This window comes from Gopherus evgoodei, chromosome 3, assembly GCF_007399415.2.
Source record: "Gopherus evgoodei ecotype Sinaloan lineage chromosome 3, rGopEvg1_v1.p, whole genome shotgun sequence".
Classification (NCBI taxonomy): domain Eukaryota; kingdom Metazoa; phylum Chordata; order Testudines; family Testudinidae; genus Gopherus; species Gopherus evgoodei.
The window spans coordinates 190279244-190306094 of NC_044324.1; the positions used below are offsets into that span (position 1 = coordinate 190279244).

Consider the following 26851-nt stretch of genomic DNA (forward strand, 5'->3'; position numbering starts at 1 on the left):
TAAGCGTAACCTTCGTTCTTTGCTCCTAGATGTATGACTTTGTTTTGGCTGTATTAAAACATGTTCAAATACACCCATCTTACCAAGGCATCAGCCTGTTCCCATTACTATTTATCACTCCCAATTTTTGTTCCATCTCCAAATTTAATTTTTAATTGCACACCTTGTAGCGTTTGTGGTGTTCTTATCATCTGTGGACCAAATCCTAAAAGTTGATAAGCATCCATGTTTTAATGGGAGCACCTGATTTTAATGGAAGGCTCAGCATGTCTCAGCACTTGATATGTTGTTACTGGCACTTGTTAAGCTCAGATCAGACAGAAATAATGGTGGGTGAGTGAAGCAACCAGAGGAGATGTCCCAGGGAATATTTGTTCCTGGCTGCCTTTTCTCACTTAAATTTGTAGCATGGGAGTCTTATTGGATCCTAACTGCTTCGGTATGTTCAGAGGAGTGCATTCTTCTTCCGTGTTTGGGTATAAAATTGCTACAGTTTCTTTTAGTTATGGACTTGTCCATAGTGATCCATGTCACCTCCAGACTGAAATGTGTTCTGTTTGGAGTTACATCTGAAGGCCACATGGAAACTTTGATTAGTGCAGAATGTGACTGCCCACTCTGCATATTACTGTAGATCTGTGCTCCATAGTCTATGTTGGTTAATTTCCAATGGCAGTTGAAGGTGTTGGTTTTGATCTATAAAACTACCATGGTTTGCGTTTTGTCTGCTTTTGAGACAACTTGTCTCTGTAAAGTCAGTGAGGTTCCACATGGGAATAGGGTCCATCCTCACAGTTCTGACCGGAGGACCAGGGACCTATTTTATTACTGCTTTATTTTAATGTATATCTATTTTAGATGAATCTGCTATCATACTGAATTATTAGAAATTCAGTATTTTTCCTTGATTTTACAGAAACATATAAAGGAAAGGGCCAAATTTAAATCAGTAAATAAGAAACTTAATATCTCACCAATTAAAAAAACAAAGCAAGTTAAGTGGCATTCTAGCAGCAACTGATAGGTTGTGTCAGTAATGATTCCTTCATATAACCTCTCCGTGCCCTAATTCTGCTGCATGTCAGCACTCTGTGAAAATACAGTTTCTCTAGGAATAAGAATAGAATGTGCAGTTATATTAGCTAGGACAAAAATTTACAAAGGCTATCAACCTTCTTGCCTCAGGGCATAAGATGATCACCAGCTAGGATCAGGAAGATATGTTTCCCTTCTGCAGATAGGACTACATAATTGGTCAGGTGTAAACAGGGAATGGTTTTGTTTATTACTCACCTTTTTCTGCAATGTGTGTTATAAGCCAATGCCATTGGAAGGATCCCAGACTAAAAGGATCATTGGTCTTGGCAACCTGTGCATTATGACAATTCTTATGAGGTTTTTTATACTGTCTAAAATAAAAGATTCACGGTGTTTTAAAATACTGGTTAACTTTTAAATGCATTGTTTCTAATACTGCATTGTTAGATCTGTCCCACCAGTGTGACTGTGGTCAGGGAGTATTGTCAATGCTCTGATTTCCTGTGGGATATCAAACTTGAACTAAAGAGAAGTGTCTCATATTGTAGTGAGGCTATTTCCCCCACTCCTCCCCCGAGCCAGTTGTACAAAGCAAGTGACAATGCTATCTGTTGGGAGCCAGACGGAGTGTTGATGGATCTGTGTACTCTGTGCATGAGACCCTGGCAAAGTCTAGTGATTTCTTTTTTGTGTGTGTCTTGTAGCTTACTCTTCACCAAAGTAAAGCTAGAACGGGTGCATAAAGGACCTGAAGAAGCTCTGGTGACCTGTAGACACATGTTGCGTATGTGGCAGATGGTATATAACTTTTCACAGCACAGGTAAGTTTTTTTATATGCAGTCTGACAAATTTGAGCTTTGAAATGGAGATATAATTAACTTAGTCTACTCTGCAGAAAGGCAACAAATAATACAAATTTTAAAAAATACATAGTAAAGCCAAGACCTTAAGAGTTATTTTATATATAATTCTAACCTTCATAAAAATAAGGATTTGAGATTAAAGAATCACTTTTTGGCCACATTTTTCAAAATTAAGCATCTAAATCCACACTTGCATGGCCTACTGTTTCTAAAATGCCGAGCACTCATCAGCTCCCATTCAAGTCAATGGAGCTATGTTGTTTGATACCAACAGAGGATATGGTCCCACATTTTTTCCCCAAGAAAAAGGAAAAATCTTGAGCATTCAAGTTACTAAGTTGATTGTCTCTCATCACACAAGACTTGCACACTGTATCACTTTCAGTGTCATTGGTGGTACTTAGCACATATCCCACTGCTGGATAAAACTGTAACCTTCAGAAATGTTGCAGGGGAAGAGGGGTAAATTGCTAAGAATATGCAGGCCTCAGCAGTTTGTGCATGTATTTACATACACTTTTATAAAAGAACTATACATACATAAACGTATCTGCTTAAACTTGTGTCTTCCTTGAGGGATTATTAGAAACTGCCTACAGAGTTAACTCACCAGCAATTAAAATAGACCAAAAAAAGTGGTTATTAGAAAGTGAGTAGAAGAATTAGCTCTGACCTGTTGGGATCATTATTCTCCACAAGCCTCAGCCTCCTCAGGCCTCAGTAAATAATCTTTACTCACACAAATGGTCCCACTGAAGTGGGACTTGGTTTTTTTTTTCACAAATATTTCACACCGTTTCCAGTATGTCTTTGTATTAGGCCAACTGCAACAGGGTTGACTAAGAGCTTTAAAAATATTACAGGTAGGATTTTCAAAGGTGTCTAAGGAATCTGGGTGCTAATCCTTTGAAAATGCCTTCCCACATTAGTAGGCATCCAGTCTTGATTTGAAGACATCAAGAGATGAAGAATCCACTGCTTCCATTGGTAGTTTGCTCCAATGGTTAATTACATTCACTGTTTAAAAAAAAAAAAAAAAGTGCCTTATTTCTAATTTGGATTTGTCTGGCTTTAACTTCCAGCCATGGGTTCTTGGGTATGTCTTTCTCTGCTAAATGAAAGAGCCCTTTAGTATCTAGTATTGTCTCCCCATGAAGGTACCTACATACTATGATGAAATCACCTCTTGAACTTCTTTTTGATAAACTGAACAGACTGAGCTTTTTAAATCTCTCACTCAAAGGCATTCTCTTTGTTTCTCATTGTAAGGCATTTTTTCTAGTTCTCAAATTATTGTTGTGGTTTGTCTCTGCAAACTCACCAATTTTTCAACGTCCTTTTGAAAATGTGGACAACAGAACTTACACAGTATTCCAGTGTCAGTTCACTAATGCCTTATACAGAAGTAAAATCACCTCTCTACTCCTCCTCACTATTACACTGTTTAATACATGTAAGGGTCGTATTAGCCCTTTTTGTGAGAGTATCACACTGGAAGTTCATGCCAAGTTGGTTGTCCACCATAACCCCTAGATCCTTTTCAGAGTCACTGCTTTCCAGGATATAGCCTCCCATTCTGTAAGTATGGACTGTTTTCTTTGTTCCTAGATTTAGGATCTTGCATTTGGCTGTATTAAAATGCATTCTGTTTTAATGGGCCAAGTATACCAAGCAATCCAGATCACTCTGCATGACTGCCCTGTCCTTGTCATTATTTATCACCCCGCTGATCTTTGTCATCTGCACATTTTATCGTTTCTTCTATGTATAGGGATATAATGTAATATCTCAGGTATCACTGCATGGTAACTGCTGTCAAACATTGACTTCTTAATGGTAACTTCAGTAGTGTGTTTAATGATGTACTCCTCCACATGTACTGCGCCATAGGCATGACATTGCTTTTAGGCATCAGTAGGTAGCACAAGCCAAGAAGATCACTGCAGATCCTCTGTAGATACCTATATAGGTAAGACAAAGATGCAAGAAGAATTAGGTCTTTCTTTCAGTTGTTTTAACACTTAAAATTAATAACAGCAATTCCAGATGATGTATCAAAGTAAAATTCAGCCTGTGGGATACCATGGCCCAGTTCTGAAATGAGCTCTGTGTGAGAAGGTCCAAATGTTAGCATGGAGTCCCTTGGGGATTCAGGGCCCATGTGAGGAATCTCAAGTAGGATTTCAAAACCTCAGAAAAAACTACTTAATACTACTACTGTGAGCACCACTAATAATAATAATAATAAAAGGCTTTCAGGCCACAAATGTGTAGCAGGCAAAGACAGTCCTTAGTTGTATTTCACTATTATAAAGCTGATCTGTAGTGATGGGAGAGTCAAAAATAAACCCAGAATACAGGCATGAAATATCAGAGGAACCAAAATGTCAGAGTGCAGTCCATGCCCGAGGATTGATTCAACTCAAAGATAAGGCCTCCAGATCAATTATGCTTCCATGGTAACTTTATTAATGTTCCTGAGATAAGTATTACCTGGATAGTGAACAGTGTACTCTGATGTGTGTCTGAAAAGAGTGGCAAGAAGCAGCCACCTTTCTTTTTAATACTTTGCCCTTTGGTGAGTGGTGAGAGCACATCATCATCCTTCTGTTCTTCTTTGAGTGATTGCTCATGTCAGTTCCAATTATGTGCGTGCGCACTGCATGCATGGTAGCCGGAAGGTTTTTCACCTAGCAGTGCCCATCAGATCGGACCGGGCACCCCCTGGGGTCACACTTTCATGGCACTGAATATAGGGCCATGCCGACCCGCCGCCACTTCGGTTCCTTCTTACTGCCTGTGACAGTTAGCCAGAACGCTCATAGCTCTTGCTTTGCAAGCGCAACTTCCCTAGTATCTTGAACATTTGTCTTGTAAATAGCTTTTAGATAAATGTATAGTTTTAATATATACCTCTACCCTGATATAACGCTGTCCTCGGTAGCCAAAAAATCTTACCGCGTTATATCGAACTTGCTTTGATCCGCCAGAGTGCACAGCCCCGCGCCCCTGGAGCACTGCTTTACCGCGTTATATCGAACTTGCTTTGATCCACTGGAGTGCGCAGCCCCCCCCCCACCGCCCCAAGAGCACTGCTTTACTGCGTTATATCCGAATTTGTGTTATATTGGGTCACGTTATATAGAGGTAGAGGTGTAGTGTTAGAAGTGCTCTAATCATGAAATGTGTTTTGGTTCTTACCTTCACCCCCAACCCCCCCCCCAAAAAAAATAACTATAAATGGAGTTCTGCTGTGACATAATATAGGAGGGGATCCACCTGGGAAAATACTCCATTTTTTTCCTCTGTGATAAGGTCCCCCTTCACTGCTGCTGTTGCAGATGCCTCTGGATAAGACCATAGCTGGAAGCAAATGTATGTATCATAAATTGGGGAACAAGAACTCCTCGTAATGTAATACTTTTTTAAGCAGTAGCCTTTCTCCTTCTCCTCTGTTCAGGCAGAAAAGAGGGAGAGAGAAAGGTGCTAATCCTCTTAAAATGATGGGTTAGCAGGTATGTGGTAGGAGACAATTGGTGCAAGAGGAGTGGAACCGCCTTCCCTATGAACCAAATCCTCATGCTAGCACCAACTCTGAATCGATGCAGAGAAACAGTGGTCCAGGCCGTTTGTTCCGTCTTGTGGTGTGCTGGAGGATCTATGCAACAGAGAATCCTCTGGCCCTGATTCTAGCCAGTAACAATGTTCCCGTGAACTGATCGGCAGAGACCCTCACAGATCAAGGGTACTAGGGCTTTCTGCACAGAACCCGAAGCTAATCAAATAAATTAGAGATGGCAAAGCCCTGTTAGAGCATCTTGACCATCCCCTGCCTGAGCAAGACTGCTTCCTACTGTAAGTATCCTTGAGAGTTATTTTCCACTCCACTTTCTTTGGTCTAAAATGATGTTTCAGCATGAACAGTTTTCAGATCTTTGAGAAAAATCAGCAGAATTCTTTCCCCAGTACATTTCAACAGCCACTGCCCTGTACTGAAGGGCACAGCTATCAAATCTAATGGCCATTCGATTGGATTACTGCGTGTTTTGGAGATCTAATTCTGTCAGTGGCCACCTAACACCATCTTGTTTCCTTACAGTGGCTCTGAGAAAGAAAGCAGTGTGACTGAAGTGCCGATGATCAAAAAGCACAATGGGATGCATCTTTCTCTCCCTGATGCGCACGATACCGACTCTGGTGAGGAAAATAATTTTTAAAAAACCTTCTCCTTTCCGAAACCAAATGCATATTTTCATAAGGGGGAGAAAGTGGTGTTTTCTGCTGTTCTGGGCACTGCTCTGGGAGTCAGGCATTTTGAATTCTATTCTTGATTCTATAACTGCCTGGTGTGTGACCAGGGCAAGTCATTTCCCTTATCACTGCTTCAGTTTCCCCATCTATAAAGGGGACATAATGATACTTACTTCTTTTGGTAAAGTACATTGATATCTGTAGATGAAAAGTGCTAGATATGAGCTTCCTGTTATTACGAGTAGGTGGAAGTCTATGCTGTCATATGGGTATAATTTATAAAGTTATGTGTTTTAAAAAAATGGCTGAGAACTTAAAAACTGGACGGTAACAGGCAACATATCCCATTGATGATTCAACCTGGTGATATTCTGGACAAAAAGAGCTCTCATGGAAACATGCTTGTAGCTGTTTCCATCACAAACTTAACAGACAATATAGGCTCTAGAGTGATGTTCGGGGTTATTGTCTGGGTGGGGGAGGGGGCTGTGCTGGGAGATTTGTTGGCAAATAGTGGGCATGTGCTGCCATGAGGAGCTATGTGTATTTGGAGTTATTGTGAATGCTGGTTGTGGTGTTGTGTGGGTGGTTGTGTTAATTTGTGTCTAGGAGGATTGTGCTGGGAGCATTGTGTCAATTTGTGTGGGTGGCCATATGAGAGCGTATGAGAACTGGTGATTCTAACAAACTTTATAACTACTCCTTCAGACACCAGACATTGAGCCCACTGAGGGGGAAGTTATGTGAAGGTCTTGAATCCACTACCCAATGCAAACTGCATGTTGTAATGTTTTTAGCACATGATTGTGCAAACTTATGCAGAGAGAAGCATATTCCACTGTACATGGCTTTTATAGATTTAACAAAAGCCTATGGCACAGTTAGTTGGTCAGGGCTTTACATAGTTCTGAAGAAGCTTGGTTGTACACCTATATTGCTAAACCTTGTGAAATCCTTACACGATGGCATGAAGGCAATGTAATGTATGAAAACCAGGAGTCTGACTCATTTAATGTCACCAGTGGAGTGAAGCAGGGTTGGATACTGGATCCTACAATATTTAATATTTACTTCTCATTCCTGCTTTGTTATGTGTTCTGTGGTGTTCGAAAGGTGTCTATCTTAGCACCGGAGATGTCGTAGGTTTGTTTAACATGTCAAGGATCAGAGCTAAGACGATGGTGAAGGAGATCACCATAAGGGACCTGTTGTTTACAGATGATGCAGCCCCGGTGGCTCACAGTGTTGATACTCTACAACATCTTATTACCCAGTTCTCTGATTCATGAAAAAAATTGGCTAGCAGTAAGCGTGAAGAAGACAGTTCTCATGAACTAAGGCTCTTCAGAACCAGTTCTGGATGTCACCTTAGATGATATTCATCTAGATGTTGTTGACCAGTTTTGCTACCTTGACTGTACTGTTACTGGCAATATAGATCTTGATGCTTAGCTCACTAGTAGAATCGGCAAAGCAGCCAGGAACTTTGGTCTTTTGCAAGACAGAGCCTGGAATAATAACAAATTGTCAACTAAAAGGAAAATCTCTTTTTATGAAACATGTTTTCTCCACTCTTCTGTATGGCTCAGAAAATAGATGACTTACACCAAACACAAAAAGACTAAACAGCTTTCGTATCAGACGCTTGCATAAAACTCTTTGAATAAGATGGCAAGACAAGGTGACAAATGTGAAAGTGTTAAATCGTGCTCATATCTCATTCATGGAAATGTTGATTAGTAAGAAAAAACTCAGATGGCTCGGACATGTCAAGGAAATGTCGGGATCCCTAAGAGTGTGCTGTACTCTGAAGCTCGCAAAGGGTCTAGAAAGAGAGGCAGACCGCTGTGCAGATTTCAGGATGCTTGTAAAGATGACGTTATATCCTTTGGCATCTCTATGGATGATTGGGAAAGGAGTGCAGAATGCTGCTGTGGTTGGTGGAGCCAGTTTGTAGATGAAGCGAGGTGTTGCAAGTCAGACTGGATAAAGCTTTGTGGTGACCAGCGTCAGAAGAGAAAAGAATCTGCTGCTCGGATTCAGAGCACTGCTAGTGCCTGGGTATACCCTACCTGTGGATAGGACTGTCACTCGCGCATCAGACTCAGCAGCCATCAAAACTCATTGGCACATACACTGTGCTCTGTAATGACCGACAGTGCCATTGACTCAGTGGTGAGCTGGAGCTGGTTCCCACCGGTTCACGGGAACCGGTTGTTAAATTTAAAAGCCCTTTTAGAACCAGTTGTCTCACAAGGGACCACTGGTTTGAAAAGGGCTTTTAAATTTAACAAAAGCCCCAGCAGCAACCTGCCCTTCCCCTGACCCCAGCTCACTTCACTCCTCCTCTGCCTCCTCCCCTGAATGCTCCCCCGTCTTCTCCTCCTCCTCCCTGGCTTCCCACGAGTCAACTGTTCACGCGGGAAGCCTTGGAGGGCCGAGAAGGAAGCAGAGGCTTCCCGCAGGTGAGCTGGGGCACGGGGGTGGGGGTGCAAGGAGGGCTCCAAGCACTGCACGGCTCCGGCTTGGCCCCCAACCCCGTCCCTGGGTGGCGTGGCTCCAGCTCCGGCCCCGGCCGGGGTGGTGCGGCCAGCTGGGCGCCCAGCCCGGCCCCCACCTCCAGGCAGCATGGAAAGGAGGCAGGGAGCAGGGAGGGGGTGTTGGATAGAGGGCAGGGGAGTTGGGCGGGTGGATTAGTGTCAGGGCGGTCAGAGGGCAGGGAACAGGAGTATTTAATGGGGCCAAGGGTCCTGTGGGGCCAGTCAGGAAGGAGCAGGGGTTGGATGGGGTGGTGGGAGGCAGGCAGGGGCAGGGATTCCAGGGGCAGTCAGAGGACAGAGAGAAGGGGTGGTTGGATGGGGCAGGGGTCCCGGGGAGGCCATCAGGAATGAGAGGAGGGGTTGGATGGGGTGGCAGGGAGCAGTCAGGGGACAGGGAGGGGGGTGGATGGGGCAAGGGTCCCGGGGGGAGGCTGTCAAGGAACATGGGGGGTTGGATGTTCAGGAGTCACAGAGGGGCGAGGGGGCATGATCCTCTCGTGGGGTGAGGAGGAGGGAACCGGTTGTTAATATTTTGGCAGCTCATCATTGCATTGACTTGATGCAAACTTTTGGAAAATTTTTAGAGGAGGAGGAATAGCTGTATTCCCTGGGGCTGAGGCAGTAGTTAACCTTTAGAACAGATAGTTTAAAGGCGAGAACTTTCCTGGCTTTCTCCCATCCTTGCCCTATAAATAAATCATTGGGTTTATCTCAACAGCACTCACTTGATTACAAAAAAAGAAAAACAGTGGCCAGGAAACGGCTAATTTATGTTCACTACAAGGCCTGATGCTGGTGCATGTTCAGTGGTCCCAACTCTGATTCACTTAAGTAGGGTAGGGAGGCCCAACAGATGATACTCAGAGTGGCTAACCTGTGATGTCGTCTGGATAGCTATGGCTATGCTGCTATTTTTAGTGCAGTGGTTCTAATTGAACTAGCATGGGTATGTCTACCTGCGATGGAAATTACACTCTCAGCTGCAGTGTAGACTTACCCTTGGAGAGAAGGATATCACATGCAGAAAACGTTCACTTATTTTGTGCCATGTCTTTCAGTGTTAAATGCACATCTCTTAGTAAATTGTGTAGGATTAAGATATATCCTCTTCAGATGGAAAAAATGCATGAGAAGCTTGGGATCTGACCTTACAAGCATTTATGCATGTGAACTTTACTCATGGAATTCATTGCAGCCGCTCCTGTGTGCGTTTGCAGGATTGAGCCCTTAGTGTATATATTTATAACACTGTAATCTTATCAATTCTGTGCACATCTATTCATGTAATTTTTAATCTGTTTATTCCATTTCCTTGTATTACCTTCTGCTATGATGAGTCTCCGTACTTGGTTTAAATCCACTTTTCCGTTGTCTGCATGAGGCAGGGTCATGCAGTATGAATTTGACTTATTGAAGATAACAAGTTAAATTCGACACTAATGTAAGAGTGTGCTACTTCAGTTGACTTACAAGGGAGTTAAGGATGTAGTGTTTTCAAGAACAGGCCTTTTGCAATGGGGCATTGTAGCTTAATGGATAGGGGCAGGGACTCATGAGACTTGGGTTCTATTCCCATTTCAGCTATTGCCTCAGTACATGACTTTGGGCAAGTCACTTAAACTGAATTTTTAAAATTTTGTTTGCCTCAGTTTTTGGTGTCTAACCTGAGAAAACTAGATTGACTTAACCCCTGCACCCTCCACTGTAACTGATGCTGACTACCTTGTTGAAGGAGCTCTGATTTGGGATCTTTCTAAATCATGCTCTTTTTTCCTTCCAGAAATCACTTTTGTGGCTGCCACATTATCAGGGGAAAGGGGCATTACTGGCACACCCTTGAGCCATGCCAAACTCCAGAGATGATTTCAGCACTTTCTCTCACACTCACAAGACTTGTGCTGTGTACAGTCCATCTGTAGGCAGGGAGCCCTTTCCCCTTCCTCTCCAATGGCCAAGTTTAAGAGTCCATGGGGTGTGGAGGTTGCTGTTGCTCCCAGTGTGGAGAGTGCGTGATGCTGCAAAGACCTGATTTATTCCATGCACCCTGGCTGATTTGGAGAAAGAGTTCCAGAGATCTCCAAAGTCTGCTTCTTTTTGTTCCCCATGTGAAGAAGGGGAAGAGAGGCTGCTGGGCTCAGTGCCCTAGGCTGAGTCCCTTTAGTCATAGTGGAAGACCCTGCGGCCTCAGCTGTAACTGGTGCTGATTGCCTTGATTTTGGATCATTCTGGAGCAGGCTCTAGTTTCCTTCCAGAAATCCCCTGGGAATATATTGCAGTGGAATCGTAATGTTCAGTCATTTCACACTCTCTGGAATCTTCACTGCAGGGAGGATTATTCAGATTATTTGACACTATCCTCTCTTTCAGTTATACCACTGTATCTACACTGTCTACACTAGCACTTTTGTCAGTATAATTTATGTCACTCCGGGGTGTGAAAAAACATATCCCAGAGCGTTGTAAGTTACACTGGTAGAAGCGCTTGTGTGGACAGCGCTATGTCGGCAGGAGACGCTACTGCCACTCATTGGGGGTGGTTTAATTACATCTACAGGAGAGCGCTCTCTCATCAACACAGAGCAGCTACACTGGCAGCTGCATTGGTACAGCTGTACTGCTGCGAGCTCTCTAATGTAGACATGGCTTTAGTTTTGCTGCCAGGAACATTAGCTCCTCCTTGTTTTCTTCAGCTTCTCCTGACTGGAGAAAAGCTCCTAACTAAATGCACGGAGACCAGTCAGCTGCCTTGCTGTTTCATTCTTTTTCTGACTTGCGATACCATTTTGATTTTCCTCCACTGACTGATTTTTCACAGACAAATATTAAACTTGATTCTTGGTCTCACAATGATCTTAGAAAAATGCATTATAACTTGTTTAGATGTATTTATATGACTTATGCAATGAGTAAAAACAGTTTTCTTATTTTTATGATTCCTTCTCCAAATGTGAGGAGAATTTACTGCAAGATGTACTTTATGGTCTGTCTAGTGAAGCTGTTAAAAAAAAAAAAGAGACTGCAATAAATAACTAATTGATGTAATAATGTATTACTCCAACATCTGCATGTTTTGGGGCATGAAAATAAAATTATGAGGTGTGGCATTTCGGTGCTTTTTTTGGTGTTTGATTTTACGTAAGATATACGCTTCTCTTGAAAGAGACAGTTTTGCACTTCTCTTGCCTTGTGTCTAAGATCAAGGATACATGAGCTTAATATGTGGGTATTTCCTCTGGCAGGAGACTATATCCTTCTCTTGCACAGGAAATGGTTTTGTGATCTCTACTTATGAATATTGTTTACTATTTGTATTATCGTTGCATCTACCATGATCCACTTATGTTGTTAAGTGTGCATGGAAGAGGGAACAATTACAAATTAAGAAAATGTGAAAGCCACTCAACTTATTAGACACTAACAGCCTTGTGCTGCAAGATGCTGAGCAATCTTAAGTCCCTTTGACTACCTTGCAAGTTGAGGAACTCAGCGGCTGGCAGGATCAAACTCAAATCACATACTTTACTTTTATTTGAAACTACCCAATGAATACATTGTAGGGATAGAGAGAGAACTATATTTTTGAAGTACAACTCAGAGACGGTGTTCCAAGAAAGTCTGCTTTGAAATAGATGGATACTTTACTAGCTTATAAGTGGGCGTCACCTCTATGGCACAGCCTGAACCTCGACAGAATATCAAAATTGTACTGAAGTGGCATAGTCTCCCAGATCTGTCTTAGAAGGGGATCAGGGTTTCCCTAGGCTCTGGGGATGTGAATGAAACAGACTCATGTCTGCTCTGTCAATGTAATCAGATCAGGTCCATAATTCATGGAATGGGCTTTTAAAGTAACATGCTTCAAAAAAGACACTCTGAGAGGGGACAGTCTTGGGAGAGAAATATATAATTGCATACTGTTTTTAAAGCATTCAGATAATGTGATGATGGTCACTAATTTAAGAATCAGCATAGATTGATTGCAGAATCAAAACCCCCCAAATAATTTAAAGCCATAATTATTATGTTACCACATTGTCATCTCTCTGGAACATTAGATCAGGAATGTCTTTGAAAATACGTAGGAACTTAAAGAATGCATTTAGGAAGAGAACATTTACATTTTTAAAGTGAGTTGTAGGGCATGCATGCACCAAAAGCATTAGAGGACTGTTTTGAAGTTTTGCTGCTTAAAATGAATGACACTCAGCAGTGAGATAATGGAACAAATACGTCCCATAGCAGTGCTAGCCTTCCAGTTTTGTGTTTGGATTATCATCAGATATTTATGTCTCACAGACTCTGAGTTATATAAAAGCTATGGGCCAAATCCTGCCCTGTGCTGCACAGGTGTCTTAGAAGGCAAATGGGCATAGGAAGCATCTTACTCTCCTTCCACTGAGCAACATCCACCGAGTAGGGCAGGATTCCAACTCAGTGCTCATGAGAGCACTAGACGGAGGATCAGGCTGCTGTGCCTGCTGGCACTCCACAGCCCCAGTTGATCGTGGTCTGCTGGCAAGGGAGTGTGGCTTGGCAATATGTGTGCAGCATACTTCTGCTGGGAACACAAGCAGTTCCTTTTAAAAAGACAGCAGTGTATGCCTCACCACAGGTTTTGTACCCATCTGTCCCCTCCATTGCCCTGAACCATCCCGGCGGAATGTCGCTAGGTAACAACACCTGCACTGCTCCTATCATGTGGCTCCAGAAAGCCAAGACAGGGTATAACCCTAGAATCATTTGGTCTGCAAGATCAATACTTAGCAGTGTGTTAAGGAATAATGTTGTCTGGGCAACAGCTTCTGTCACAGCAGCTCTTTAGGGAGGTATTCTGAGCATTAGTCACATTTACCTACTTTCTTCACATTATTTTAGAAGCTTAAAACCAAACTCTGATTTAAGATCAGGTTTATTTTTCCTCCCATTTTATAACGTTTTCTTAGGTGATAGGCATCCTGGTACACCCTAATACGCATGGGCACATGATCCTGCCCATGCCCTGCTCTGGAAACCTATGGGCACTCTGTCCATGCACTTCTTTAAGGAACAGTGTTTGATACAGTATTCTGTTTGCAGAAATGGCAGTTCTGAAGGTATTATGCTTACATAATAGTATAGGATCTATTAACGGTTAATATAGTCAAAGCTCTGAGCTTTTTCCACTACCCAGGTTTAAAAGAAAAATCAAGCAGATGTCTAAACCAGTGGAATGATATTGATGTTACTTGAAATTTACATGCTGGGTGAATTGTTCTAACCAAATTTGTAATATTTTACAGAGATTTCTTATTAATAGTCCATAATTTGTAGTTTGACCATGTGTTTGTAAATAAATCTGATTATTAGCGAGTATTGTACCATAGATTTGATTTGGGAATTGTCCTTTCCAGATGATCAAAATATGGTTGCTTCCTTGAGGTTGCTAAGCAGACTTTTGTAAAATTACTGGCTGTGTCTTAGGGCTAGTCTGCACTGGCAATGCTAAAGCGCTTTACCTGACAGCGCTTTAACATGGCTTGTGTAGTCACAGCAGAGCGCTGGGAGAGAGCTCTCCCAGTGCTCTAAAAAAACCACCTCCACGAGGAGTACGTCTCCCAGCACTGGTGCACTGTCTATACAGCGCTGAAACTTGCTGCTCTCTGGGGGGTGTTTTTTCACACCCCTGAGCGAGAAAGTTGCAGTGCTGTAAAGTGCCAGTGTAGACAAGCCCTTTGTTTGTTTGTTTGTTTTGAGCTGCAGCCCCTGAGTAATCCAGGGGTCTGAAAATTAATCTGTTAGAAAGTACAAAGATGTATGGTCTGATTCTCCATTCTGTTACAACAGTTTGAAGTCATTGGAGTTACACTAGCATAAAACTGTCACAGTGGAGTGAAGAATCAGACCACAGTCTTTAATTAGCCATGGAAAAATGATGGATTATAAATTCATTGTTGTTTTGTTTTTAGGCTCACAGCGCGCCTCTTCTGTTGCTGCTTCACGACTGGAACAGGCCATGTCTGAAGTAACTATGCAGAATACTGCCCTGAGGCAAGGACCTATGCAACTATGGACAACTCTTGAACAAATCTGGCTACAAGCTGGTATGTCTCGGTGTTTTTGCAATTAGTCACCCTGCAGAACTTAAAAAACAGAATGAAAGTAACAAATTCTAGAGCCATTTGCAAATATCCCACTATGGGTGAGCTTTTGTAAGTAAATTTATTGCTCTGAGGTCCTTCTTCAGGGCTGACTCTGATCCCACCGTTGATGATGATGATGATGTGATGAGATTCCCATTGGCTAATGTGGGAGAAGAATGAGTTGCTTTCTCTGTACATTTTGTGTGAGTTAAAGTACCACTTTTGTAAGGCTAACCACGTCCTTCTTGTTTGTGGAATTCAGAGGAATCAACTCATCCTGCTATTTGATAGTCTTGAGGTTACATAGAACGAAATAAACATTATTGGGACAGATTCTCAAATGATGTAAATTGTCATAGCTCCATTGACTTTAGTTTTAGTAATAGCAATAGTTATATTAAATACATCAGGATTTTTTCAGCTTTTGTATCTCCATTCATCTTTTAACATACAGAAAACTCTTCAGGCTTCACACTGAGAAGTGTTGTTAAAAGAAGGTAGAGGGCACATTTTTATTTAAAACGTACGTATTAGTGGAGGCCGTCTGATCCTTTTTTGCTGCTACTTACAGGGGAACTCGGCAAAAACACGTATTGAATATCTTTTCTACCAGAGACAGCTCAATCTTTGCCAAGTCTAAAATGAAAATTATTAAACGTGCGTGAAAAAATCCCCTCTTCATTTTCCCTTTCCTTGCTTAAATATAAGAACACAAGAATGGCCATACTGTGTCAGACCAAAGGGCCATCTAGCCCAATATCCTGTCTTCCGACAGTGGCCAATGCCAGGTGCCCCAGAGGGAATGAACAGACCAGGTAACCATCAAGTGATTCATTCCCTGTCACCCTTTCCCAGCTTCTGGCAAACAGAGACTAGGGACACAACCCCTGCCCATCCTGGCTAATAGCCATCGATGGACCTATCCTCCTTGAACTTATCTAGTTATAATATCCTCAGCGTCTTGAGGATAGGTAGGTCCTTGTCAGTTTGACATAGAGAAATGACATAGAGAAATCATGTAAGAGCTCATGAAAGGAGAGAGAGGGCTAAGAAATCCACAAGTTGAGGTTGATCTCAGGACTCATGAATGAATTATATATAGGGTTGCCAACTTTCTGATCGCAGAAAACTGAACACCCTTGCTCTGACCCTGGCCGGGTCCCTTCCCCGCTGCTTCTCTGAAGCCCCAGCACTGCTCATGCCATCCCCCTTCCCTCCATCGCTTACTCTCCCCAACCCTTGGTCATTTGCTCATTTTCACTGGGCAGGGGTATGGGTGTGGGCTCTGGAATGGGACAAAGGATTAGGGATTTGGGATGCAGGAGGGGGCTCTGGGCTGGGGTCAAGGGGCTCAGAGTGTGGGAGGGGGTGAGTGTTCCATCTGGGAGTGCGGGTTCTGGGGTGATGCCAGGGATGAGGGGTTCAGGATGTGGGGAGGGACTCCAGGCTAGGGCAGGGGGTTGGAGTGCAGGAGGGAGTGATGACTCTGGTTGGGGGTGTGGATTCTGGGGTGGGGCCAGGATGAGGGATTTGGGGTGTGGGAGGGGGTTCTGGGCTGGGGCTGAGGGGTTCAGAGTGTGGGAGGGGGCTTCGGGCTGGTGCCAAGGGGTTCAGAGTGTGGGAGAAGATGAAGGCTCTGACTGAAGGTTATAGGTGTGACACCCTGGCACCTCAATATTCACCACTGTCATGTAATTAGGATGTATTTTTCACATAGTATGCCTTGTGCGGTATCATTCTAAAAGTCTCTATCTGCTAGACATTAATACCTTGTTGGATTGTATGTGCTATCGTCATATGGTAAGTTATGAAGTTTAGCTTTGTATGTGTTACTGAAACCTGTTGTGAAACTGTCAGTGAGAAAACTGTCCAGGTTGCTGACTGCTAGCAGGTTGCAGGTAAGCAAAGGACAGACCTCACTCTAGAGTGCATAGGAAGATGTGTCCTAGAGGGAAGCCCAGAGAAGGCTGATGGAGTCCTAGAGACTGCTGCGGTGGGTTAGGGTTCTGTGGGCTCTGTAGCTGGAGGCAAGTCTAACTCAAAAGAGGGAGGAGGGCGTAGTGCCTACCCGTGAAAGGACTGTTCTGGCTGTTAGCTGTGAGTCCTGAACAGGGGATAGATCCCACTCCAGAGAATACAAGGGTATGTGTCTTAGAGGGGGCCCAGAGGAGGAAATGGAGGAATTTGGGGGAGTACAGGAGTCTCCTCACTGATTACAGGGAAGGGTTTGCCCAGGACAGATTTGCTGAGTGCACATCTGTGCTTCCAGGCACCTAACCTGTGGCTCAGGTTTTAAGAGGAAACTGTGCAACTGGCCTCCCAAAGGGGAGCAGACATACAATTAACCTCTTGGGATCAGAGAGAGGAGTGGAAGAGGGTACCCCAATCCAGGTCCCACTTTTGCAAAATGCTGTTCCTGGTGTACTTGTGAAAACTAACTCTGTCTCTTTAAGACAGGATGAGAATCTTATTAAAGACTTGAGTGTAAGTGAAAATGCTAATAACCCTCTTGAGAAAGGGGAGGAAGAAGCAATCTCCGGGGTGGGCGGGTAAAATCTACCAAGCTGCTGAGGAAAAGCTCCTGAAGATCACAGCCCTCTAGAAGAGAGTGGGGAAAGTCCCAATTCTTGAAGTAAGAATTACAAAGAAACCCTAGGAGGCGGAAGGGATTTTTTGCATGGGCACAGCCCTGGAGATGGAATGCAGCTCTACAGGGGCCGGCCAGTGCCACGCTAGATCCTCTTACATTCTTACGTCTCCAAAGCCCCAAAGACATATATGAACTGAGAACCTTCACTAAAGGGAAAGAAAGACCAGTAGCCAAAACATAATATAGTTCAGGAAGGGGTTGAAAAATACAATGGATATTGAACAAACCAGACTGTCTAAGTAGAAGGCGCGGTATGATAAATATACCTGAAAACACCCAAGCAACCTTAATTCTGCCCTGTACTGGCACCACAGTCCAATCTTTCCTTCATATCTAAAGTTTTATCCTGTAAACCCTCACTATACTGCACAATAAAAAGATTATAAAATGAGGCCACTAAATTATAGGATGTTATATTTGTGTCAAGAGATTCAGAAATTTCACAAACAATGGAGGTAGACATCTTAAAAGTTAAAAGCCATTCCATTGGTAGATTGGCCATACCAATAATATTCTCCTATCTCATCTGCATCATATTGATTGGAAGGGATTAAGCTGTCTATAGCATATGTAATCTTAAATCTGAAAGTGATCTTGCTTTATATGTTTACTTATGTGTAAACAAAGAGCTATTGCAACTATTTGTATGAATGGTGACATCGGTTGCATCAGTTATTTACATATCACATTCTTGGGAGTCTGAAGCCCCTCAAGTAGAGAGAGACGTGGGATGAAATTCTAGTAAAACTCGCATTGATTTCAGTGGAGTCAGGATTTCACCCATGGTGCCATTCGTAAAGAATGAGAATCAAATAATTGTTAAAAGTATTTTGCTTTTGACAGTATGTGGCCTAAAGAGGGGTTGGAGTTAGCTCAAAAAAATGCCTAATAGGCGTTACAACAGACCAGAATTTGTGTTTACTGATTAAATGAAACTGCTGCTTATGAATGGGATTTATCAAAGATTTGTTTATAAGGGCATCTTTAAAAGGAAACTAGTAAGGCTGATTGGGCATTACAGACAGAAAATATGGGTGTAGTGTAATGAATAACTGTCAACGCATTTATACATATCTACAGTGGCACTGTGGAGACCAAAAGTCAAACTAGTTGAGTTTCAGGCTTCTTGCAGCCAAATATTTTGGATCCCTCCCTTCTTCACACCCACTCTCTTCTTCACAACCCCTCCCTCCAAAGATAAAAAGGCAGTATGTTACATTCCATGGAATAAGGCATTACTGGACTGGGGATGAGGAGAGCTGGGATTCATTATTCCCCACCCTGCCAGTGACTCTCCATATGATCTTGGATAAGTGACTTAATTTCTTTGGACCTCAGATTACCTATCTCTGAAAGGAGGAATCTGCTTAGCTACACTTGTGAAAGGCTTTGAGATTTGTGGATTAGAAGTGCTCTACAGGTGCTAAAAGTGATCTTGTTTTGTTGTTGTTAATATTTTTAATTTCTTTGAGAGAAGATTAATAAATCAGTGGCTAAACTAAGCACTCTTTCCCCACTCCTCCTCATTATAATAAGCTTGTAGCGAACAGAGGCAGATTAAGATTTATTAGGGCTCTGGGCACAAAGAACTTGTGGACCTCCTCTCCCATGAGGCCCTACCCCCTGGCCAGGAGAGAAGCTGGAGCTGAGCTGTGGTAAGAGCTGCAGCAGCTACCCAGGGAGCCTGGGTTGCTGAGGGGAGCCCAAGGGCACCAGAACCTTTATAAAAGTTGGAGGGGGGGGAGTCCAAAGTGGTAGAGGAATCCCGCCCCCCATTGCCCCTGGGCCCTGCTGCCTTCCTCACCTCCCCCCACAATTGCCCAAGCTCCCTTCCATGGCCTCACATTCCAGGCCCATCCTGCTCCTTGCCTCTTGACCACAGCGCCTCCCTGACCATGGCTCCCACCCGTAAGGCCAGCCCTGGTTCACCCTATTTCCGAACTCCAGTGCCTTCATGGATTGGCATCAGGAGACACATGCCAAAATTAAAACTCCCAGGCTCAGAGTGAAGCAAGTTCTAAACAGCAAGCTATTAGCATTAAGATTTTACGTGCCTCCTTTAGTGGCCAAGATTAATGGTCTCAGTATATTAGGATGCAATCCACAGGGCCATAATGACAAGATTCACATTAGAGAGACAAGGTGGATGATGTACTATCTTTCATTAGACCAGCTTCTGCTGGTGAGAGAGACAAACTTTCAAGCTTACAGTTTTTAAGAAGAGCTCTGCATAAGCTCAGAGGCTTGTCTCTCTCACCGACAGAAGTTGCTCAAATAAAAGATATTACCTCACCCACCTTGTGTCTCTAATATCCTGGGCCCAGTAGGGTTACAACAATGCATACAGAAATGGAGGATTCACATTAACAGCCCAGAGTGACTGTCACACCAGGGCACTATTTCCAGAATTCATATTTCTAGCATAATATCATCATTACATCAGGGCATCAGCACTACCAGCACAGAGAGATAAATATAAAAAGATGTGAGTGCCAAAAATTCACAGTCCAAGCACACTGGGATCCACACAGCAGGATAACAGTATCAGAGTGCATGCTCACAGTATAGTGGGGATGCACTCAATTCCTGAGTGTAACGGTTCAGCTAAATACAAGGGCACCTGCAAACAGCTGTACTAACAGCACAATCTACACTGTGGCCCAGTAGGAGTTGCGTGTCAGGGTACTATTTCACAGTCCCAGTGCAATGGGATCCGGCACCAAATCTTTAGTACCAGAATTTGTATTCCCAGAATAGTGGGATGGAATTATAGAAGTTAGAGAAGAAAAAGCCCTCTGTGATCATCCTGTCTTGGTCTGTCTCCCTGCCAATGCACGGATGTTTTGTCCAGTCTCCTTTTAAAAATCCCAAGACTTGGGGGTTCCAGCCCTTCCCTTGGGAGACCGTTTCACAGCCTGAGATAGACGTTGCTCTACCGGGAGGATTTCCCGTTAGCCTTGAGTTTCACCATGTTTAATTTCATCCTGTTACTCAGAGTACTGGTTTGTGCAGAGCAGAGTAACAGTCTCAGGAGTCACCTTCCCAGCAGTGTGAGAGCCATATGCCAGCCCCAGCCAAGAGGGATTCTCACCTCCACAGTCTTGGGGGAAGGTATCTGTTTCACCAGAGGATGGAGGAAGAAGGATGTCATGCCCTGGGCTCTGGAGAGAGGATGTACATGGGGAGCAGTGCAGGCATGCTTGGCTTCTTGCAGGCACTTTAAACCGCAACCGGAAGGTGTACTGGGAAGGGAGGAGGCCCAGGCAAGTGGGGGACTCTGGTGTGTCCCCGTGGGATGAGAAGGATCCCAGATTGGGGACTGGATGTGTCCAGGAGATCCTGGTCTGCAGAGGGGTGGGGAGATGCCAGGCTCTGGAAGCAGGTGTCCTAGGGGATATTGGGCTCAAGTGTGGTGGTGCACTGTGTGGGGTGGGCACAGGGGGAAGCAGGGCAGATGGAGCCCTCAGATTCTGCTCGTTGCACTGCAGCCCCTGCACTCACCACTGCAGCTGTCACAGGGGAAAGAGCCCCGGGGAGCTGCAGCCCCAGCACAGAGCAAGAGAGCAGGTGCCTGGGAGCAGTCACCATCCAGCGGCACTGCGGAGCAAGCTGCCAGACAGCCTGGGCACTAAGGACGCCAGTATCTGCTGGGACGGGGCCTGGATAAGCTGTGGATTTAAACGCTCCTTAAAGAGCAGCGAGAGCTGAGGCAGGGCCCTGGGGGCAGATGCGTCCCTCCCATAAGTGTAGTTTGACTGCTATATTTGGGGACAATGTGTGCGCACTGAAGCCAGTTCTCCTGAGTCACTGGCTCTCTCCCCCGACCTGGAGTGATACCTGGGCTACTGGTGCTGCAGAGCACAGCTTAACGGAAGTGGCGGGGGGCTGCTGTGGGGTGACCTGAGTGCGGGAGCTGCAGCCACTCAGGCAATTCAGACACACAGTGCCTCTCCCCACCCCATCCCCCTTCCTCTCCCCACTGTCCTCTGCCCCCCCTTCCTCTTCTCTCCCCCCTGCCTCTTCCCTCCCCCATTCCCCTTCTCTTCCCCTTTCTTCTTCTCCCACACCTCCCTCCCTTCCGCCATTCTCCTCCCCTCTCCCCCCTCCTCCTGCAGGCCGAGCAAAGCAGCTTGGTGCTCGCAGAAATTGGGGGTGGGGCACAGTCGCATGTGCCCCCCCCAATGCCTCTCCTGTTTGGGAGGGGCAGTGCCTCTCCAACTACGTCCATCCCCTCCCTGTCCCCCGAGATTGCAACTCCCACCGCTGACTTGGGACTCATCTGCCACCTGCGAGCTAGGGTTGGGAAATGCAGCCACACACAGAGTCTCCCAGCCCTGGCTGAATAGCGGCTGGTGCTGATGATGTGGCACTCCCTGCTCTCACCCACCCCAAAGGCAGGTTTCTTTTGTTAAAAGTGGAGGGGCCATGACCTCCCCTCCCACCGGGTTCCGGAGCCCCTGGGCCCCCAACCCCTCCAGGTGTTCTGGGTGGCACACCCTGGTGGGCAGGGACACAAGCCAGGAGCTGCTCTCAGGCATCCAAGCCTCCCACCTGGGGCAGGAGGAAGGTCCAAGGCTCCCTACGGTGACCTAGGCTCCCTGGATGGCTCTGGCCCGGTTCCAGCTTCTGGCTTAGCTGGGGTGGGGCCTCAGGGGGTAAAGGAGGAGCAGAGGATGGGGCCATTGTTCTGGCAGTCCTGAGGTCCCCCAAATTGGTCAGGGCCCCAGGCACAGGCCTGAGTGTTAATCTGCCACTGTAGCAAAGGACTCATCTGTTCTAGACACTAGCAGGATGCAGCTGACCATGCCCCATTGTTAGCATTCACAGCACCAGGCATCTGCTCTGTGTTCCTTTAATGCCATTATAGTTCTCATGGTCTTTCATATCCCCTGGCTTGAAAACTAATGGTACTGATTGATCAAGTTAGAAGTCTGTGTGAATATGTGAGAGAGAAAAAGAGAGGGACGTATAAAACAAGCTCTGATTCTTGTCTACCTGAGGCCCTCCTTGTAGCCCTCTAGTTGCTAAAGAGGCCCAAAAGCCAACACATGCAGCCACAACAGAACAACCCCAGCTTAGTGAGGTTGTTACATAGGAAAACATGGAGGAGTGACTCTATGAAACCCCCTACCTGCAGTTGGGTTAGGAGGTATGACCAAGACCCCCTGTACTCCAGCTATTTCTAGTCCCTTGAGTCTGTAGGTACTTGGCATAAAAGTAAGAGCAGCCTTCAGCATGCACTAACATGTCTCAGAGGAACCAGCCCAGTGCATGCACACTCCTTGGCTGCAGCTGGAGATCGGGGGCATGTTGAGTATAAATGTAGTTACTACTTTTCATGCCCTGTGTTGAGGATTCTATCCTGCACTTGTGAAGAGAGGGACCTAATCTTTCCATCTGTGACTTTTCGGATCCTATGACAAGAGAGAAGACAAAGCACCAGTATCAAATAGGTTCAGCTATTACTACTAATTATAGTTCTCTGCACACATAGTATATCGCACTTCTGAAAACTACCATGAAGGAAAGGCAGGTGGACTCCCACTTGAAGTCTTTTCCCCATGTTAATATGTGCCTTACTAAAACAGTCCTTTTCTTTGTAATAGACTACAATGTTATTAACCAAAGCAAACAACTATGGGACTAATAGATTCTAAATACCACCTCATGCCCCATAATGTAAACCATCCTCAACTCCTCAGGTACAGTGGACCATCTACCACTAGAGTAAACTCATCTGTGCAGGTAACAGAGCTTTCTTGGGGTTCAGTCCAAGACTGTGGTCCTGCAAAAACTAAGAAATAACCCAAACCGTACAACCTTCTGCTCCAAGTGAATGGAGCAGTTTTTCAACCTTGCCTTCGCTAACAAGCACATAAAGACATCAAAGATAATAGCCCTCAGATTATATGAGGAAAATGAAAATGATTAGGGGGCACATGACTTACAAGAAGAGGCTGAGGGAACTGGGTTTATTTAGTCTGCAGAAGAGAAGACTGAGAGGGGATTTGATAGCAGCCTTCCACTACCTGAAGAGGGTTCCAAAGAGGATGGAGCTTGGCTGTTCTCAAGTGGCAGATGACACAACAAGGAGCAATGGTCTCAAGTTGCAGTGGGGGAGGTCTAAGTTGGATATTAGGAAAACTGTTTCACTAGGAGGGTGGTGAAGCACTGGAATTGGTTACCTAGGGAGGTGGTGGAATCTCCATCCTTAGAGATTTTTAAGGCTCAGCTTGACAAAGCCCTGGCTGGGATGATTGAGTTGGTGTCAGTCCTGCTTTGAGCAGGGGGTTGGACTAGGTGACCTCCTGAGGTCTCTTCCAACCCTAATCTTCTATGATTCTATTTGCCAGTCCCTGCGGGTGTATAAACGTGTATTCTGAAAGAGGGATCTGAGAAGTTAATGTTTACAGGGCTGCTAATCCATTGCAGAAAGAAATCTGACCTAGGGAATGTTCTCACCAGCTCTTCCCTGTTAATATCTTGTCAGTGCTCTTTTTCACCTTTTTTTTGAAAACATAAAAGTACTTATTCTGCAAAGAGAACAAGTAAAAAAATTAAAGTTCAGGTTTAGAGTTGAGCCTCACCTTGTTTTATTGCACACTTTCAGCAAGATGGCCCTTGTTTCAAAGTGAAACGTTATCACAGAAGAGTAATATTTTAAAACTTTCAAATATCTTTGGTCTGTAGAGCTATTTCTACTCTGAACTTTGTGGTTTTGGTGCTGGCTACTTATAACTGTGTGCCTTATCTGCGTGCTAGCTTTTGAATACTGCAAGCCCATCTTAATAAGCAGAGCTCTGTTATTTCAACCTGTGTTACTATATTATTTTATGCTTTTCTTTTGACTACAGTGTCCACTTTGTTTGCCATTACTAACACTCTTAATCTGACAGTTAGCTTCTTGCCTAGCCCAGTACTTTACCAAATATGGCTACTCACAGCAAAGTAGCTCTTGTAATTTGATATGATATTGGCTAGATGCCTGCTAAACACAATCTACAAATTTTAGCAGGTAGAACTCTAGCTGACTTTGTTCAGAGATACACTTAAAAAGAAATTATTAGGAGAATTATTCCACCTCCATCAGAATGTGGTGGGTTTGGGAGAGCCACTTTCTATCTCAGTAAACATGTCAGAAATTTACTGTTTACAAATATTACAGTGAATATGGCATAAATGTGAAGAGAGCCAATGCAGAATGGCACAGTTAGCTAATGGAAAACATCTTCTCCCTGGGATTATCTACAGTAAAATGTTTTTCTTCCTTCGCAAAATGTTTTTAATTTTATTTATTATGGGCCAATTCCTGGGAAACAAGAGCTACGTTACAGAAGATGGGCTTTGTTCCACAAGAAAATGTTATGGGGCCTCAGTCCTGACTGCCGGGATCCACACAGTCACATCACAGAGGCTACTGCAGGGAATGGAACTATGGAGGGGACAGGAAAGGGCATGGTCTATTTTCTCCAAATATTCTTGTGTAATGCCATTCAGCTCAACCAGTAGTACTCACATTAGTGCTGTTTGCACACCTGTTTTATATGTTTCCCTCCGTAGTTTGCAATAACCCTAAGCCCCCTCAAACATCGCTTTGTTACTGAAGTTATTTCAGATTTGTAAGATTTCTTTGCCAGCTTTGGTAAGATCTCTAGGATCAGCCGTTATCCTACAATGTGGTAGCAGCTGCTGAAGCAGTTTAAATATTTTTGTTTTTAAAAGTGCTTTGAAATTTTAGAATTGCGCATCCATTACTTGAATTCTTGAGCTTTTTAAATGCTGCAGGTTTGCTGGGTGTTCTTTCCGGTCACATAAACTAGATAAATATAAGAAGCTGGAGCCTGGGGGAGGGGGAAGAAGACTTATGCTTCACATCAAAGCATTTACTACAAAACAAGTATTCAGCTGAACAAAGATTCACAATAAGGAAGGTTGTCCCGTAGTATTTACTCTCAGAGCTTGGAACATTACATTTCATGTTGAATCTGGATGGAAGGAGCAATAATGTGAAGTGCCCTTGTGCTCTGTGAAATGTTACTGGTGAAGGAGAGAAGCCATCATTGATATCACTAGGTCTTCCAGTTTAGCAGACTGTGCTCCAGTCTCTCCAACATAGGCCAAGCTTCTGTTTAGAAAGGAGCCTGAGCGAAACCCTCAAATGCAAACACCTCCAAACTGTGGGGACAGTTGAGTTCATCTCTGCTCTACCATTGCCTCCATCCAGCATCTCTTGTAAACAGCCCAGAGAAACCAAAAGGACTCTTCACCTCACAATCAGTTCTGTACACTATGAATTTCTTTCATCTTCCTCTGAGGCATCCGATATTGGTCACTGCCAAAAGCAGAATACTGGACTTTGTGGACCAGTAATCTGATAGAAGGTGGCAAGTCGTATGTGCCTGTACTTTTTCCAGAACCCAGCCCCTAGAAAGAAGACAAAAGAACATTAAAATTACATAAATTAAATAATCTTAAGGGTGCACCAGTAAAAGGTACAGTAATAGCTTGGTGCCTTGCAGATGATGGCTAAAGAGAGTTCCAGAGTTAGGGCCATATCCTGCGAGGTATAGACCATCTGCATCTCCCAGTTGGTCAGCATCTCTCAGGATCAGGGCCTTAGATGGGAATAAGGTACACACACAAAGCACTTACGAAAAAAGCAGGACATTTTCAAATGCCAGATATGGAAAACACTTTTAGGGGGGGAGAGATAGCTCGGTGGTTTGCACATTGGCCTGCTGAATCCAGGGTTGTGAGTTCAGTCCTTGAGGGGAAGCCCTTTGGGGATTTAGTTGGGGATTGGTCCTCCTTTGAGCAGGGGGTTGGACTAGATAACCTTCTGAGATCCCTAATAATCTATGATCACAGGACCATGGGAATTATCCTACAGGATTAGACCAGTGGTTCAGCTAGTCCAGTGTCCTGTCTTTGACAGAAGCAACTACCAGATGCTTCAGGGGAAGGTATTAAAAAAATAAATAAATAAAAACCCTGCCCCTAGGAGAACTTTCTTCCTGCCATCAGTTAGTGTTTGGCTTCTGCCCTACATCATGACAGTTTATATTCTGTGTACATTTTTACCTTGTATAATGTAACTGTGAATGTTCTTATCCATATAAATGTCCAATCTTTCTTAGAACCATTTTAAGCTCTTCGCCTTAATGTTGTCTTTTAGCAGTGAGTTCCACAGGTTATTTATGTTTTGATTAAAAAAATAATTACTATTTAAAAGTAATTGGATGTCCCTGGCCTTAGTAGTGGATTTGGACCACTGCACTGCCCTTGCTTGGGGGATTTAGCCAACAAATCTGCATAATGTGTGGACATGTGGCCCTCGACCATCCTTGCCCTGCCTCCCTCCTGCCATGGAGCAGTGCTTCAATGTGGGC

General features: G+C 44.2%; 1 protein-coding gene across 5 annotated transcripts in view; it reads left to right on the forward strand.

The window, feature by feature from the left end:
- The window catches only part of TTC7A (tetratricopeptide repeat domain 7A), a 302921-nt gene that overhangs the window by 208915 nt on the left and 67155 nt on the right, over nucleotides 1-26851 (forward strand). For all 5 annotated transcript variants that reach the window (XM_030557709.1, XM_030557708.1, XM_030557707.1 and 2 more), the window contains 3 exons: nucleotides 1743-1859; nucleotides 6002-6099; nucleotides 14639-14773. In XM_030557709.1, coding sequence (XP_030413569.1) covers nucleotides 1743-1859; nucleotides 6002-6099; nucleotides 14639-14773 — 350 coding nt within the window. The remainder of the gene's footprint in view (nucleotides 1-1742; nucleotides 1860-6001; nucleotides 6100-14638; nucleotides 14774-26851) is intronic.